Source organism: Pseudorasbora parva, chromosome 3 (assembly GCF_024679245.1).
Source record: "Pseudorasbora parva isolate DD20220531a chromosome 3, ASM2467924v1, whole genome shotgun sequence".
NCBI classification, from domain to species: domain Eukaryota; kingdom Metazoa; phylum Chordata; class Actinopteri; order Cypriniformes; family Gobionidae; genus Pseudorasbora; species Pseudorasbora parva.
Genome location: NC_090174.1, coordinates 34,974,909 through 34,994,278, shown reverse-complemented (window position 1 = coordinate 34,994,278; position 19,370 = coordinate 34,974,909). Strand labels below are relative to the sequence as shown.

Genomic DNA, 19,370 nt, shown 5'->3' with positions numbered 1-19,370 from the left:
CTTTGCAATGAAGACGTTTCTGAAGGCAATCCTGACTTTTGTCCAGGACCATAAGCGAAATGGATCTTGAAACCTTGGCATAACTTTTAAACGTACAAGTTTTATGATTCTCAACCACAAATGACTTTTCATTACTAATTGTTTTCTGAAAAGAAGATATTGATTTAAGTAAGGCATTTTCATCAGTTTTAAACAGCTGCATTTTTCCACTCTTAACCACGTTTCCCACAGTCCAGCTGTTAATAATCCATTTTTATAATTCATATTTCTATAGCCATTATACTGTCTCATGTTCTTTATCTGAATCGGTGGAACACCTGCTTGGTAACAGAGGCCAGAGTATAAAAGTCCAGACGTGAGCAGTATTAAAACCGTGTGGAGAGGAGGACCCACATTGGCTCCAGAAGACAGTAACACACGAGTCAATGGTTTTCTCAGGCTGTGGAGAGAAACTGGCGGCCAGAGTGAATAAGACCCGAATGGGGGCCTGGGGACTGCTGATAGATTTGCCATCAGAGTTACTTAAGGCCCTCACACACATCAAAAGGGCTGCACACAGTAAACATTCATTTTGGCACTTGCTATATCATAGCTCAGATTCTCAAAAGGTAGCACTCTTCCCTCATTGATCATTGCATCTTGAAAATTGAGTGGAAAAAATGCAATAACGTGTGTGTTGGGGGACACTTGTCTCAATAACAGACTTCCTGTTTCAGAAAAGTAATGTAAATGAGCAGTGGTTCAATGTGTTCAGCAGATCCGTTTGTGTGCATGTGTTTATATATACGTACAGTGTGTGTGTGTGTGTGTGTGTGTGTGTGTGTGTGTGTGTGGGTGTGTGTGTGTGTGTGTGTGTTTGAAGCTGTATGTAAATGAGCTGTAAGAGTCTGCAGAGTCTGTGAATCATTTCCTGTTTGCCATATTGATCTAATCATCCTGGGGTTTTACTGTCAGATGCACCCCAAACAAACTGTGTGTGTGTGTGTGTGTGTGTGTGTGTGTGTGTGTGTGTGTGTGTGTGTGTGTGTGTGTGTGTGTGTGTGTGTACCTTCAGTTAATGCATATAATCACTTGAACATACCCTAGCAATTCATGCAATACGTGTGTGTGTGTGTATAACTGTAAGCGTGCACGTCATTAGTTGGAGTGACAGTATGTAGAATATAGCGTATGTACTTAAACCTGTATGGAGTAATAAAGAGTGTGTGAGTGATGCTCTCTCTATCTGGGTGGCAGTACCTCTAGAGGGGCGTCTGGCTCTGCTAGCAACATGAACAGCGGGAGGATAATTTGGATTTGATTGGTTTCACATGTTTTTCATAAACAACAAAGCTCTCTCCCTTCGTTTTGCTCCGCTGTGTTTGGCTGAAAACATGGAATCCATTTGTCCCCTTCTCCCCTCTTTCTATTTAGCATTACTGAGCAGTGTGTCACGTGTTGAACAGACCACCAGCACGATGGGCATCTCAGTTATAGTGACAGACTGTAACACTAGTAAACTGGCATTTAGCAAACACTCACCACAGACTCAGATATAAGCAGTGGATTAGCCTACACAAATGTTCTGCTCCCTCTAGTATGGATTCAGAAGTCAGGTTAAAGATGCACCACTATAATACAAATGTGTTATGTTCAAACCTGGTGTTTTTATGAATAAGGAAAAGCTAATGTGTCTGAATAAAGACATAGGCTATGCCTGAAGTAAACTGCCTTCATATTCACCTCATTCAAAGGTGCTCTGTTTGATTAAAGCCAACAGCTGTGTTCAAAACTACCAGCCAACTGCCTTTGAGATGAATGGGAATGCTAAGGGATAGCTTTATCCAATACATCATTACAATGTCTGGCAAACTGGCACACCCCCATTTGACCCTGCTGGTGCATGCAGAAACTGCAATATCCAAATGCAGAGACCATAATCCATTCAAAATTAGTGTATTCAGATGAAATATCTTTTCCCAAGTGACATGCATGCAGTATGCTTATATACATCGGTAATATTTATTTCACCAGTGCACAATTTTAAGGGCTATAAATAATACATAAGAAATAATAGCCTACCTTTTTGTTTGAAATATTTATTGAATGTATGACAGTGAACCAAAAATGAATATAAACACACACACACACACACACAAAAAAAAAACAATAAATAAAACTGATACAGTGTACACTGTGCAACAGATAGGTCTATCTATGGCATGACAGCCTACACTTTTCTCCGTCTGATGCCTCTGACGTCACTGCTCAAGATGGTCGCTAGTGAAACTTTATTTTACGGTAAAAAAAAAAAAAAAAAAAAAAAAAAAAAAAACTTTATTTTACGTGATCTCTACAGAATGTACGGTTTTTAGAAAAATAAAGCATAAAGGTCCACTCCTAACCTACAAATTAAACCGTACGAATTAGCCACCATTTTGCAAAAACGTAAAATAATTAGGAATTGCAATGATAATGTTTTACCAATTTAAGTTTTTTTTTTTTTTGCTTTTATTAGCTATATATATAATTTTTTTTTTTTTAAACGATTTATCTGTTGCTTAAAAAAAAGCCAGTTAAATGACCAATGGGGAAAACACTTTTCCACAATGATGAGGTGCTAATGGAGTGATAACCAGACATGGTACACACGGAATTTAGGCTGTAGTTTCAGGGGTTTTGTTCAAAAACACCTGGCAACAGAACTGAGCACGTATATTTTTAATTTAATTATTATTTGTATTATTATTAACAGTATAAACAAATCTTCAGTTATTCAAGCAAAAGTTAAGACTTCAAATTGCATCCGGGTCAAACAAAAATGAGCTACTAGATTAATGGGAAAGCCTCCTCAAGGTAAGACCTTGGTTCAGTGATGCTATTACTGGATCTACAATTTGATTAGCAAGTGTATACAAAGCGTGTAATTTATATGGTGAGTAGCTAAATGTTTCTTTATGCAGCAAAGTTAAATCTACTTTGTGCCTGCTCAAAATATTGTGTATATAGTGCTGCATAAAAGCCAGAACAAAATATGCCTGCTCTGACCCACCTCAGTCCCTAAAATCAAAGTATAGAAATGGCGTATGCCCCCTCTGAACAGCATTAGAAAGTGTAAAGACACATTGTCACTCCAGAAGCGCATCTGGGACACCTTTGCTGTGTAAATTTGAAATGAGATGGTGTAAGCTGTCATATGTTGTTCTGAAAGACAGCCAGTGGAGACATGCTGGTATGGTTGTGCGTTCACTTTCCTCCTCCTCCTCGTTAATCTGGACAAGTTCAGATGTTGGACGTGTTCTGTAATAAATAAAGCGGTGCTCTCCAATAATGAGCGTCGTCGGCCACCCGCGATTTACTGCGCAGTGAAATTAATGAAATTCACATTGCCCTGCGGTCTCGACATAAAGGCACAATACAAATTCTGGGACACTATTTAAAAATGTAGGCTATTGGAGATAAAAACACTTTTGCTTTTTGGGGAACAATTTGATCTGTTTAAAGTCAGCTATTTTATAGAATAGGCTGTATAGCCTACCAATAAGTGAACCAATCGTAAAAAGATAAATGCAGAGTGCGTATAGTTATAGGCTAATAATAAGTTATAATTTTGAAAACAGTGGAGACAGTGATTGTATAAATGTCAACATTTCCAACAAGAAGGGGTAAATGAATTATTGTTTATTAATTCCTTTTTAGGCGCTCCATTCATACAATGAATATTTCGATAGGCCTATTAAAATGTTGGACATACAGACGATTCAACATGAAGGGACTACAAACATCATGGCTTACAAAAGCGGAAAAAGTGTTTCCATTGTATTTAAAAAAAATTAAGCTGAGGTAAAAAAAAGAAGAAGAAAAAAGAAACAAAGTAGCCTAGGCTATATACAAACACATAAACTAGAACGTTAATTGTGTTCCTCTGACTATTTTCTTTCTTTTAAAAATATGTAATAATCATTTAAAGGATTAAGCACTTAATTTTGGTAGCAAATGTTAATTGGGACAACAGTCATGTCAATGGCAACAAAATGCGTCCCAATTGACCTGAATTTACCCTATGGGTATCGATATAGCCTTGTTTGCAACAGACGAGCAAAGACTGACTTCATCGCGACGCTTGGGTCCTAGTTTGAGGCACTGCCCATGTCCTGTTCAAAACCTTAAAAGACCTCCTTGAGCAATGAGCAGAACCCGAATTGGCCCTTTAATCCCATTTACGAAGGAGGGTTGGTTTAGCAGACGTTGTTTCACTTTGAGGCAGAGATGGCAAATGTTAAAAGCACCATGCGGAAATTACCGGTTGCAACTCCTCAGTTATTCTTGTTTAGAACGTTTATTTGCTTCTGCCGTTTGTACACACTGATTAAAAGTATCCAAACAATACGTTTGATTAGCTAATTTATAGAGAATTTTTTTTAGTGGAAGTAAATTATTTGTAGGTAGGCTACAATGTAATGGTGTTGCGTTTAAATGTAATTTGACACACGTTATGAAATGTTATGACCCAATATGTTTAACTTAAAATAACATTTATAATTATTTACTACTAACTTTAGCCATTTATTAAATTTAAATGCCACTGTATTGGGTAGGGTCTACAATACAAACATTAAAGTTTTATTCGAACCAAAGTAAAATAAAATAATGAATTTACAGAACAAAATTCAACAAACTAATATTTATGTTTTCACATAGCCCTATAAAAGGAAAGTGATATCATCCGAATAAGCCATCCACACAAGCTTTTCATCGTGTTATAAAAAACAAACAAATAAACAAAACCAAACCTTTTTCGTGAGGAGTGTTGTAGCCTACTATTGTGTGTAGTTCACTTCTACATCACAAAATCTGTTTTTGCCTAGGTTTTATGTAATTATATTATAATAACAGGTAATTTTGATTTATGTCCACTATTTCGAATGTAATTAGGCTACAGCACTGTTTGTAATATTTAATTTGCATTAATTTGACCGTTTAGGAATAAGTTGTAGATTTTCTAAATACAATTAAGAGAATACCCAAAATTATAAGTTTAATACAAAGTAGGCTATGCGGTTTAACGAATTTGACTCAAAATATAATTAATTAACATAAACTGTAAAAGAAATTAAATACAAAATCAATAAAGCATGGATAATTTCTACTTTTTTAGGCTACTTTTGTATCACATTGATCGAACGTTAATTTAATGGCTCAAAGGTTGTGTTGCTTTACAATATTTTGCAGGGTATCCTATAAGTAGCTTTTGTACATTTAAAGTTTTATATTATAAATATTTTTTGTTGTTTTAAGTCGATATCTTATCGACTCATGAAAATAGATAATAAGATCATATTTCCTAAAATGGGACATGCCCGTGCTACTTCCAGTTAAAGGCTTTACAAAAGAGACGCAAGTTTACTAAAATAACCTTTCACTAGTGATGTAGCCACGTTCACGCAAAAGGTTAAATCCCTCAGAGACAATGTTCTAATTTTTTGCAGCAGTTGGACTTGACTACTATATGAGGATTATGTTTTAAAATTATTAGTTAAACGTTCAGTTCTTAAACCGAACGCACAAACGAAAATGCATCTCCCCCATTGTTGGTGAGAACTTTGTCTTTCTTCCTCACTCTTTCTGCCCCCATGTGGCCCTCACCGGACGCTCACGTGTGCCACTAAGTTCTCAGGAGCCAAAGAGGACACGAGAGCACTCAAATAGCCTACAACACACACACTATCCGTGTGTAAAATAATTTTTCTAATAATCTAAACTGCAGTTGAAAAAAAAAAAGCTATATTTTTCAAACATGGAAACTTTATGCTCCCAGTCACTGCATTATCACTTTTTTTTTTTTATAAATATGAACAATAATTAATCTTCGCTTCGTCCACACTCGAGAGTTTATTTTTTTATTTTTTAAATATCAATTTATATAATAATTGGCAAATAGCTCTTCGTAAGCAGGTGGAGAGGAGGCGCTCTCTGCTGTAGGTCTACTCGCTTTCCCCTCTTCCTCTTCCTCTTCCTCTGCGACGCTGTGATTCCTGCAAAGAAACCAGCAAATTTCAAATAATCCACATTTGCTAGAACTTGGTATTTAGTGCAAAGAATAACGTACAGGTGTTGGCTGTGGCACTTGGACTACTTTATTTTAGCCTATATGATATTTTAGAACAGTGTTGTAACATGGTTTGTTAACGTCTGTAACTCAAGTTTCGCGTCTAAACGGTGTAAGTCAAGGTTACAAAAGCTATCACTGGGGTGTAGCTACCCTCAAAGGGTAGGCTACACCTTAAGTACTTGATAGGCCTATGCTGGGTGTTTTATTATTTTTATTAGTAGGCCTACTTTAGGATATTAATACTTTATAGCCTACTGTACCAAATATTAGTAGGCTATATCAGTGGGCTACCAGCAAATGGTACCGGCCCAGTGACAGCTTATAGCCTACCCGCCTCTCTCTCTCTCTCTCTCTCTCTCTCTCTCTCTCTCTCTCTCTCTCTCTCTCTCTCGATGAGTTCATGAGTGGTAACGCCAACAGAAAACAGATATTTTAAATTTTGTGCAAACATTTTTGTGGATATCAAATTTACTTTCAAAATAATTAAGTCATCCCCATTCCACGTCCATTCCCAGTCTAACCTCAATTCTAATCGAATTATAAACCAGATGTGAATTTATAGCCCACATTATGTACCTCAGAATAGGTTTTTGATCTCAATCCATTATATTTTTACGCTCATGTACGACAATGATTTCAGCTCTTTTATAATTAGCTAAACTTCATAATTTAGTTAACATGCACTCCCTTCTCCCCTGAGCTTTTAAACTGAATTCCACATTTTGGCCTGAACTGTGTTACATTTGAATTATTACAACACACATACTATTTCTTACAATGTAGATATTACATCCCAAAATGTACATTATTCAATGCTTAGTGTTTTTTTTTTAAATATGTCTTAAAATAATTATTTTTAAAAATATTTTTTTTTTTTTAGCTGATTTTAATGCATTTTAGACTTCACACTCCTGATCATATTACAGCTACTAACATCTAAATTAACTTAATGTGCACCAATATCAGTATTCATCATCATACCTGTTTTCCCTTTGCTCTGCTGTGGCGTTGTCGTATTCACCAGAAATAAAACTGGGGTTTTCCATGGGATACACACTGTAATACTGTGGCGGTGTGCTCACTGTGACTGCCAATGGCTGGTGACTGGAGTGCAAACCATTAACAGGGCCCAGACTTTGGTCCGGCACTACGGAGGTGTACGGTGGTGGGATGTATTGGACCACCGTGGCCCTGTGGAAGGTAACGGGCTGATTGAGTCTAGTGAAGACAAACGATGGTCCAGAAAGGGGTGGCAAAGGTTCAGTTTCAGGTGTTCTCTCCTCATCATTCTGCTTGCAGTTCAGGCAGGAGAGCATATGGAACTTGCAGATGCTTATGAGCACGAACGTACCTCCTACTGACAGCAGAATGGGCCCCAGAAGCTGTGTCCATTCGTAGCTGTGGTTGACATTGTAATTTGTCCACCCCATAGCCGTGAATGTCATGCCAACCAGGCCCAAGAAGACTCCAGAGAACAGTAGTGTGGCACCAGCTTTGTCTCCATCTGACACCTGCCTTTCTGAAGAGGTCGGTGCCTGGCTTGGCATCAAAGAGACGACGTTCACAGGGGCATCACTTGGACTCTGGTTGCTGTTTGAAATGGAATTACAAATACCAGCATGTACTGCATCACTGGACCCGGCAAAAGGGTTTGTCCCTTGAGTCCTACTTTCTGTTATGTTCTTCCAAATATCTAGAGCGTTGTAATGTTTCATCTGGACAGAGCTGCACAGATTTTGTATGGTAGCTGCAGGATTTAGACACTTTATTCACTCATCCGTACCTGGAGGATCTTTTAAGAACATTGTTAAGCTATTTTGGACATTGGCTCCGAAGCTTAGTTAACCATTACTGCTATGCTGGAAATTTGAACACTTACAGTCATCATATTGTTGTGTGAGCACTGAAATGTGAAATCTCTGTGCTGCATTACAGACCACATGAAGGAAATTTGCAGGTGCAAAGACAATCTAAAATGTATTTTACCACATCTTATAAAAATAAAAAAACAAGAACAAAAACAAAAACAAAACAAAAAAACAGAAATAACAACTGCGTTTTCTATAGAATAAATCAGTGGATATTGGATCACATGGATCTGTAGTGTAAAGCCGCTGTCCAAATTAACACTGGACCTCCTGACTTTTATTGTATGAATCCAAAAAAAAGAACCCCAAGACATACTGTATTTTAAAATATCTTATTTTGTGTTCCACAGAAGAAATTAAGTAAATTATCACAGAATGTTTACCTTTGGGTGAAATATTCCATTAATGTATCATCAAAATCAATAGATCAAAGAAGATCACTTTTTTATCATATAAATGAACTATAAAAGTTTCATATTTTTTTCGCACAACTTTAAAAGCCTTTGAAACAAAAAGGAATCATGCAATAGCACTGCAATAGGAGCTTCCTTAAATGGGCCAGAGCAGAGGGAGGGAGAAAGATAAAAGCTTTTTTTAGACAATATCAAAACAATTCTGCATCACTTTACCTTTTTCAAAGCCCAACCCAGAGTTTTGATGGATTTGTTTAGCAAAACAATGTTTTACTTAGAGTGCTGCATGACTAACAAATTTCAACTTAAAATTACAGTTCACTAAAAACATAAACAGTCACTTAACATTGATGACGCATTTACCTCACAAACATTTCACGATGCTACTTGGGTAATGTTTTAACTGGGAATTACATAAGAATTATATGCATGAAAAATAAATAATTATTTCTTACTACTGAACTAGTATGGCATGTATAATTGCAGACTTTGTAACTTTTCACAGTCTATAGTTTACCTGTTGTTGTGGAGTGGAATATGAATCAAATTTGCAGGTGAACATGGCCCAGAAGTTTTCTAACTGGGACAGGACACCAGTATGAAAATGTGATATTGCACATATTTTAATTCACTGAACAGAACTAGAGACACACTAAAATTTAACTGGAGTCTCACATTCAGTCATTTACACCTCAATCACTTTTTTTAAAAATAGGAATGTGCTAAATTCCTCTAACTCTGCATGAAGATCAAACAGTATGTCTGAACCGTCCTATGCTGAAGACTTTGTTTTAATTCTTTTCCCAAAGCTCTGGGAGACACCTGAGAGACATTTAGGAAGAGAATAGATTCCAGCTAAAGAATGTTTAAAATCAGCCCAGATTTTGGGCCTGACACACTCTTTCAATTAAGCCAAGTCCAAATATTTATGAGGAGAACATTTCCTCTTTCTCTCTGTCTCTCTCTCTTTGTGATCACGGTGCGTTTAGTATGCATGTGAATAACAAATGTGTGTGGCTGTGTGCTGATGTGTGTGTGTTTGTGTAGGACAGGTCTACTTAAATGATATCTGGGCCTTTAGAAAGCTCAAATACTGTCATAGAGAATGCTTTGGACATTCTCCTGGTAAGTCGTTGATCCGTCCCCATTTGATTTTCACTAGCTGCTAGTTATTTGCATTGGATGCAGTGACAAAACAAAAATAGCGAATTTCTTCATATGACCCTGCACTGGATCAATTATTAGTAGAGACTACATTGTTTCAGTATTGTACAAACATTACCAAACCTTGGTAACTTATTGCTTCATTCAGCTGTAAATGATTATCCACCAAATTAAATCTTTTAATATTTGCAATTGTGGCTTACTTTAGATTCTTCTCTTCCTAATTCACCTCATCTCCCCTTTTCCTTCCAGTGGTTCATATGCAGCACAATATCCTGATCGCACGCTAGGTTGCACGTCCTCCAATGGGAAAAGCGCATCTGCAATCACAAGAGGGGCCTTAATAGGTTTCCATTGCACACACTCTCTCTATTCCTTCCTCTCTCTCTCTGGCTCTGACCACCCTATTCATCTCAGTGAGGCAGCATGTGGCTTCATGCAATAGTCATGTACTATACATCTTCCACAACCATTCACCTGAGCTACTCCACAATCTTTTTTTTACCAGCATTATTTTTTTCTACTCTTTAAATTATATATTTTTTTCTTGCTTGATACTAAATTTAAATGTCTATTTAAGTGCCTGAAACCTAAAAATAAACAAGAAGTGGTTGAAAACACTGAATAGTTGTTAAATAGCATTTGAAAAGTGCTGATTGTGTTTGTTTCTCGCTCAGTGCCAGCCAAAGAGCGAAAGTAAATTTGAATTTAGCAGTTGATGAAGTGACAATAAAAGAAAAAAAAAATACAGTAAATACCGGTAATTAGATGATAACAGAATCAAAATTGTGTAAACTAAAATATACATTTTTAAAATGCATTATTTTATTTGACAGATCACGCGAAGACAAAAAAGTTAATTACACTGTGCAAAACAATCAGTCAAGATGAACACTGCAACAATATTACAGTTAGCCAAGAAATCTAGACGCACCCTAGCGGCAGCAAATTTAATTTGCCCGCCAGTGTCGTCTAGGAACTCTCATTACCATTCTGAGCTGTGTTCCTCAAAATCTGGACGGCCCAATCACATCATGTATAGAGTCGACGACACAATATCCTCTGTAATTCCAAATGATCTGAAGACATGTCTGAAGAGGAGTTCCGCAGGTTTTGATGGCCGTTGGGAGTCACTTGAGAAGAAGCAAGCGACATGATTTTGAAAATCCATCAATGACTATTAGAACACGTGTTTAAATCCGAAGGAGGTAAGTCTGTGACATCAGTGTCAGCCCAATGATCTTGGCAAGGATTTAGCCAAAGGATCAAAAAGTATTTGATCTTTTAGCTACTCCTAAATATGTGCTCCTTCAACACAGTGAAGGGATGTTGTGCACCTTCCAACCAATGCCTCCACACTTCCAGGGCTAACTTGATGGCAAGGTGCTCTGCTCTGCTCTTGCAGATGTTGTAATTTCTTCTTGGAGATGGTGCATGGATGGAGTCTGGCTGGAATCTCCAGCTGCTGAGACAACACCTCTCCTACCCCGGTGGTGAATGCATCCACTTACACGACGAAAGGTTTGTTGGGGTCAGGATGGATTAGGAGTGGTGCTCTGGTAAAGGCCTCCGAGTCGTTTGAATGCTTTGGTGGAAGATGGTGACCAGGACAGAGATGTGGGCTTGTTTTTCAGCACGTTGGTTAAGGGACTAGTGATGGTATGGTAATCCTGGATTACCCATTATTAGAAATTCAGACATCCTGGGAAATGTTTGAGCTCTTTGATGGTGGAATGGAGAGAAGAATTCTCTCAGGCATTTCAGAACCTCAGCAACATGCTGGTGATGTTCGTCCATTTCCCCCTGTGAGTAGATAAGGATATCATCAATGTAGACAAGCACAAAATGATTGAGGAACTCCAGGAGCACCTTGTGCATAAAATGCTGGAATATGGAGGGGGCATTGACCAATCCATACAGCATCACAAGATATTCACAGTAGTCTGTAGGTGTCACAAAAGTGATCTTTCACTTTTCCCCCTCATGTATCCAAATGAGGTTGTAAGCACTGTGGAGGTCCAACTATGTTAAACACAGCTGTGATTTTCTAATGACACTGGGATAAAAGAAACTGGATAGTGAAACTTCACTATCATTTTGTCGAGAGCATGATAATCAATACAATGCCACAAGCCTCCGTCCATCTTGGCCACAAAGAAGAATCTCAAAGCAGCAGGGGAAGTTGAAGGGTGGATGTAGCCTTGTTGTAATGCCTCTTTAATGTATTCCTCCATGGTCAGATTGATGGCGCAGTCCAATGGCTGGTGTGGATGCAACTGTGAGGCTTTCTTTAGACAGAATACATAACGGAAGGGGGGGGGGGGTAGCAGGTATGGATGTCAACAGACTGCTTCTCAACTCAACGGGACTCTCAATGGAGGTGGAGATAACTGGAAGTTTCTGGGTCTGGTGAGAAACTGAACAAGAAACTTGAGAGATACAGTTGAGAAAACAGTTATCGCCCCACATGAGGACTCCACTGGTCCTCCAACAGGTGACTGGATCATGTTGCACCATGGGCACCCTAATATCACATCAGCAGTGGAATGCTCTAGAACCAGGAGATGGAGAAACTCTCTGTGATGTTGGTTTTTGGCACGGGGTTTCTCCGTTACCGACTCTATAGGAAGTATGGTTGAGGCATACTGTAAAGGAGACATTAGAGACAGTATGCATTACTACAGCGGTGAGTGGTTTTAAATTGACTGCTGGAGTACGGATGTGGCAAGCAGTATGAGTCTGAGTGCCATGAGATAATGGCATGAGGCCATAATTGATAATGAGCGGCTGCATGCCACACTGGTCTCGTATCTCACGGAGGAGCTTCGGATGCATAAAAGGAGGAGCGACGATAGTAAAGGACTTTTACATTGTGTTTTTGTTTATGCTATATTTTGTGTGCAGCCGTCCATGAGGGTTGCCTGCTTTACTTTCATTTTTAAAAATGCATAATATAAAGTGTTGCTGGTTCCCACTTCCTCCTTCCCATAACAACAAAATGTGTTACATTTCTGCCGAAACCTGGGAGGAAGGATGGACATGTTGTCGGAGAGCCCGCGCTGCTGAGGGGGATCGCAGTGTTGAGGAGGTCAGGCAGTGTGGCAAGTGGTTTCATGGGGTGGTCTTGTCTGTCTTTACCCACAGGTGCTGCGGATGCTGTTATTGGTTCCCACCGGAGGGAGGGGAAGTAGAGTGCAGTCTTTGCATCGCAGTATAGGCAAAGCCCCTGGGTCAGCCTCCTCGGCCCCTCAGCTGGAGTGAGTCTAGTGTTGTATATTTGCATGAGCTCAATGCTTGGGAGCGTGGATGGTAAAAGGACGATTGCTGGCCCTGGTGTTCCTCAAGACACAACGGCATACAATTAGCGACTCTGATGGATAGCTGGATGAAACGTTTGAGGCCAGTGGTATCATCGTATGCAGCGAGATGCCGCGGCACTTTGGTCTCAAGTCCCTTTCGATAGGTGGTGAGGAGCGAGCACTCATTCCAACCGCTGGTGTCAGCTAAAGTTCTAAATTTGAGATCATAATCATTAATAAACATTTTTTTCGTGGCGAAGATGATACAGTTGCTCCCCAACAAAAGGCTCTTCCACATGCTTTCTAAAGATTTCAGAAACAACTGATAAAGTTATCCAAGGATTGTGTTACAGAACTAGGACCAGATGGTTTCTGCCCAATGAAGCGCTCACCCTGTCATCTGGGAAATGATGAATACAATTTTGTCTCGATTGGTGGTATAGAGATGCGGTTGCATCTCCAGGGCCAACAAACACTGGGGAAGGAATCCCTTGCAAACCTCAGCCGAGCCAGAATAGGGCGCTGGTTTGACCACGGTGGCAACAAGTGTCGGTGAAGAAGTGGTGGTGGTGATGGAAATGGAAGTAGACACTGAGGTGGTGTGAATACGTTAAAGGGAATCCACAATCTCCTGGAAAGGGTCTGAGGTTCTCTAGATGCTGTCGTTCATTTTGCTCTGATCTTCTGTAACGGAATGCAGACTCAGACAGAGAGAAATGAAGTGAACGGTGAGCTTTATTAACAGCACCGAGCAGAATGGAGAATACAAGTGAGTGTGTCCTTCAAATACTTTTCAGAATGAGTAATGCTCAGTAATGAAGACATTCCTTGTTTTACAGGTGCAGGACATTGTAGAAAGCTGGACGGATGGATGGATGGCTGGACACACGCACACACCTCAACATGTTTGGTTAGTATGGCGGTAGTGGTCCTTTGCAGGTGATGACAGGAGAACACAAGGGACAAAGGAAACGAAAATGAGTACTAACACTTGAGATAATCGTTGGAGTGAACACTGGAGAACAGGCAAGTAGCCCACTTCTTAGAAACAAGACCAGACAATGATGTGAGACCAGTTGTGTGCTTTTGTAGCTGGCTTGATGATGGTGCAGATGAGGGGCAGGTGTGAGTGGTTATAGGGCTGCACAGTAAATCACAATTTACATGAATTCGTGCTAATCGCGATTATAATATCGCAATTGCTGGGATTGTTTTTTATGTGCAGTTTGTCACAACAGGACGGCTCTGTGATCAGTAGGAATTAGGAAATGCTGCTCCATCTGAAAGCACTGCGAGTTGAGTCACTTATAACGTGCATTTGAAAAAGCAAGATGCGTCAAACAACTTTCCAAACATGAGAAGCATTTAGTCATGTTTAATCAATCGAAGCATTTCAATCTGTTTATTCAGCTTACCGATAGTTTGATGTTCATAGGGATTTGCATAAACGACGTGCTATCGTACCTCTGCGGCACATATTTGGAGTACCGTGAGTGAGAGCGGCCTCTGGCTTGCAGACGGAGCAGCATTTTACTACTGATCATAGCCGTGCAGCACTGAGAAGCTGCACATGCAATAATCGCAGCCTTTGCCAAATCGCATGCAATTTTATTGTGATTTATCGTGCAGCTAGTTAGTACTCTGGTGTGAGTTGTGATTGGCTGAGGTGAGAGCCTGGCAGATCCGTAAGAGCAATGAAAACAAGAGAACAAGTCCATGGTGTAATATGTGAGACATGAAAGTGGCGCCAATTACAGTCTGATATATTAAGCTGCCATGCATGACAGTGAATATTAGACAGTATCAATGAATGCTGCATTGCTCACTGAGAATCAATTATAGTTGCCATGCCATAGCATTAGATATGTTGTCTGCAATACAGGACACAAAGCCTTGATATTTTTGGTTTGATCTAGAGCAAGCAATATCACCTCATCTTTGGCTGGCAAATAGTATAGTAGACACTGTGGGAAGTGCTCCATGGGAGTTGAGATGTCACCATCCTCCATCATGGCCCCCAACCTTGTGACAAATTGCCCATGACGTGGCTCTGCTCGCCAGGCACGAAAGCCTATTCTCCCTCTCACATCTCACATCTCTCATTCCCTCCAACCTGCTTTTCTCCTGTCCGTGCATTGTTCCATCCTTCCACTGATCTGAGCTCTCATGTACCGTTTCTCTTTTGCTCAGTATGGAGGAACACTTTTTCGTGCCCGTTCATCAATCTGTTTTCTCACCAGTATGCATTGCACAGAGGCATAAATAGGATAGGAGGGGGCTGTTGCATTCGTTGCTGCTGCTGAGTAACCAAAGGGAACCAATCACAATGATCACAGTAAAAAGCAAGGCAGTAAATGTAATTCTTTCTGCAGCCTGTAAACAAAATGACTGAAATGTAGTATCCAAGCATGCACAGGTCAAACAAACATTCACTCTCAGCATTATGGTTACTTTGTGACATGATTTTAACTATTTTATGAGCTTTTCAAATAGTGAGAGCACCACTACAAATGTCTTGTTTGACATTTATTAGCTATATTTGTATATTATATATGACTCTATTAGCTATATTTACGAGTTAAAAACACTTAGGCATAATACTTGTCTGGCTATCACCAGACCAAGCTTAATTTAAAATTGAACATTGGTCTGGGGAGTCTGCTCTGTATTTTCTACTGCACAAGAGGCATGATCAACAAGCATTATTTCAATGACTCTGTGTGCAATTGGAAAGTCCTTCAAACAATCAGACCACAAGAGGGCACGATCAACAGGCAACGACCCATGACTTCTCTATCTGTCATCTCGTTAAACCCGCCAATAGAGTGTCAGGTGAATAAGCCAGTCTGTGATTGGTTCCCGCAAAAGTTTAACAGAAGCAGTAGAAATTAATGTACAGATTTTTATATAGGAATAGATTTTTAACTGCAATACTGCATCAGTCTCAAACAAACTGTGAATATATTCTATATATTTAATGCCACTAAACTTGCAGTGTCAAATAGTGATGATTTCAAATGAACTGATAATCCTGGAAGGAAACCATAATCAATCGTCATAAATTATTCAAAAGGTTAGTGAACAAACCTTTACTCTCTCAGTTATAGGGGCACTATAACTCCTTTCTGGGTACAAATCTGTCCCCAAAACCCAGTTAAGTAGGTACACACATTACTCACATTTACTCAGCTATTTAAATGGGGACAAATTGTAGTCAGCCACAGATAACAGAAATGACTGAAGTAATTTTACATTCTTAAAGGGTTAGTTCACCCAAAAATGAATCATGTCATGTCATTAATGACTCACCCTAAAGTCGTTCCACACCCGTAAGACCTCAGTTCATCTTCAGAACACAGTTTTAAGATATTTTATATTTTAGTTCCAGAGCATAATGCAGTCTATGCACACTGCACTGTTCATGTCCAGAAAGAGAATAAAAATAAATCACATCACGTGATTTTAGCAGTTTGGATCACGTGTCAAACTGCCAAACTGCTGAAATCAAGGGACACTGGCGATCCGAATCATTGATCGATTCACTGATTCATGTCCGTTTGAGGTTTGAAAACAAATGCGGAAGAGAAGACAATGCTGAATAAAGTCATTTTTTATTATTTTTGGACCAAAATGCATTTCCGATGCATCAAGAGATTCATCAACCAACTGATGTCACATATGGACTACTTTGATGATGTTTTTATTCCTGTTCTGGACATGGACAGCAGTGTGCATAGACTACATATGCTCTGGGACTAAAATATAAAATATATCTTAAACTGTGTTCTGAAGATGAACGGAGGTCTTACAGGTGTGGGACGACATTAGGGTAAGTCATTAATGACATCAATTTCATTTTTTTTTTTTTTTTTCATTTTAACCCTTTAAAGTCACAGCTTTAAATCAATTTTAGGGAAAATATTGTGTCCCAACGATAGCTAAGTAAACACATGCAAAGCTCATCAAAATCAACAGAGTTCTTCCAATGTCCAGATTCACCTCCTTGACTTGAGGACCCAATTATCCCTCGCACAACCCGTGAAGCTCCATCGCTTCAATAATCACCATAATGAGTCAACAGATACTAGAATTAGTATTGAAAGCATTACGAGTTACAGAGATGTCACTGAACAGATGACATTGTACTAAAACAAGGTTTCTATTAAAACATCTTTCATCATATGGATTCTAGAGGGTGAAATATGAGCGTCTGGAGAATTTGAAGGATTTCAGATGGTATGAAGAGAGCTCCTCGTGCACTGTTGTTTTGGGAGACCTACCAAAGGCTGAAGAGAGGGAGGAGCCGGCAGATGTGGACAGAGATCAAGAATGATATTAGGTGTGGTTAGGAGAGGAGGAAGAGAGAAAAGAGATGATACAGGAGGATAGATGTTCTTAGAATGGAGGAGAGAAGAAAATAAACAGAATACAGTCAGTAGATGGGCGCGGGTGGAAACGTGGAAAGATGGAGAGAGAGAAAGAGAAGCCAAAGGATTAAAGAGGAGTAAATGAGGGGAACAGTGTGAGATGGAGGAGAAAAGCAAACACATTTTTAAGTTATGAAGGCCCAGCTAGTGTGTTTGCTCAGATGGTTTTGCTCATACTGAAGAGGGGGGCGTTGGATCAAAAGGCCATGTTATTCTGTAATGGAGCATAAACGTAAGTGATGCTGCTCCTGCTCTCTCCTTCTTTAATAACTCAACTCTATTACCCCACAGAGTCTCTGCAAAAACACAGCCTGTGACAACATCCAAAGAACATTTGAAATCAGTTAGCTAAAGAGACGAAAGACCCTCTCCTCTTTAACCTTCTATGTAGCTTAATATCTTTAATCTGAATCACTTTGAGTGACTGAGATCGCATCGATTGGTGTTAATCAAGAGTGGCAGGAGGCTGTTTTGCATAGAGTGGTCTCTGACAAATACAGTACTAGTGTAGCCACCAGATCAGGTCTGTGATAAATGATAAATTATGATATGATAAATTAATTTTAATATTAATGTTGTTCTAACTGTTTATAACATCAACAAAAAGTTAAATAAACAAGAAAATGTTATTGAGAAACCAGATTTGAGATGATTGCCAGTTCAGTTGTCAGTTTTTGCTTTGCCACTGAGGTCTGGATGAATGATGCCATCGATGAATTAACCATCTTAATTTTAAATAATTAAAGATTCTTCCTACTCGTTCAAACTAAACAAACCACCCTTAATCATATTATAATCAATAGAATTATACAGTTAACATTACATCATCATTACAGCACACTCACCTTTGCTCATACTGTTGTCGCAGTCCTTCGGTCAGAATGTAAATGAATCCTGTAACGTTACCCAGCTATTGGTAATGTCCGTAATCTTCAGGATATTTATGGTTTTTAAATTGTTCACTGGTAATTTAGCCTATGCGCTTATAACATTACCATAAACATGAGTTTACAAATGTCGAGATATGAGGATGTAGCAATGTGGGCTCAGCGCTCCAATTCACTTTATTCAGCTCACATCTTCTGAATGGATGAAAATTTCTCGGAGTTTGTTACCTGTTATCTCTATAATCCCTGAGCCAGCGACACCTCAAAAAATGGCGCCGCGGTGACTTCAAACCACAACAAACCCACGTGACTGACAAAGCCCGATAATAAAATATTACTTGGTCCGTTGACGTGAAATCGCTTGATATAATGCTTTATAGGCCCTTTTCACAATATTATTTTAAATGTATTTGTGTATATGTATATGTGTATCTGTATTTTTTGTAAATGTGTTTCTACACGTGAACATTTTCATATTTCTATTTAACTTGTTTGTTTATTGTATTTACTGTTTATTCACTGTAGCGACCCCTGGCTATTGTTATATTTATATTTCTTTAAAACTAATAATAATAATAATAATAATAATAATAATAATAATAATAAATACCCTTTTCAAATTTCAGGTTTCGCAGAGCGGAAGTCGTCATAGTTGGGTTAACTTTTATAGCGGTGAATGAGAGTAGGCCTATTTTATTTATATATATTTTGTGTCCCCATTTCCCCATTTCATAACTTTCAAAAAGGGGGTGGGGGGAAATAAGAGTGAAATTGTTAACTTCAGTCAAAAGAGAGAAATATGTTATTTTTTTACCATCACTACCATAGACGCTGTATTAGTAGAAACACCCTCACAGAAGTGGTAACTTGTTTTTTGTTATTTGATGCATAAGTATAATATAGCCCCAATACAAAGTAGTTATAAATGTACATAATAAAAATGAAATAAAAAATACAAAAAAACTGCAGGATTTAGGACCTTTGTTAAAACGCGTGTAGCCTTGTAAACTACTATTTGTGCAACACACCAGTGTTTCTGTAAAGCTAAAATAACTGGAAGCGCATGACTGGAAGCTTTTTCGCATTTGTTAGAAATGGCCGTGCTCGTTTGTTAAAAACAAAGTGCACTATTACTGAATTTGGAACCATATAGCATACCTTCTTATTCCTGCTATAGAATTAGTAGGGATAGTATTATACCGAATTTAGTATATTCCTGAA

General features: G+C 38.7%; 1 protein-coding gene across 1 annotated transcript; it reads right to left on the bottom strand.

Annotated features, from left to right (window-relative positions):
* Positions 1 to 2,340: 2,340 nt before the first annotated feature.
* Positions 2,341 to 7,879, bottom strand: tmem174 (transmembrane protein 174). The gene is made up of 2 exons (XM_067438605.1): positions 7,073 to 7,879; positions 2,341 to 6,014 (listed from the first exon to the last, which is right to left on the bottom strand). The coding sequence occupies exons 1-2, from the start codon at positions 7,804 to 7,806 to the stop codon at positions 5,894 to 5,896; spliced, it is 855 nt and encodes a 284-aa protein (XP_067294706.1). The 5' UTR covers positions 7,807 to 7,879; the 3' UTR covers positions 2,341 to 5,893.
* Between the last annotated feature and the right edge of the window lie 11,491 nt (positions 7,880 to 19,370).

Coding starts and splice junctions, on each gene's coding strand:
- tmem174 (XM_067438605.1), bottom strand. CDS start 7,806: ATGAAACATTACAACGCTCTAGATATTTGGAAGAACATAACAGAAAGT. Junction 6,015..7,072: donor GCAGAGCAAAGGGAAAACAG/GTATGATGATGA, acceptor GTTTCTTTGCAG/GAATCACAGCGTCGCAGAGG.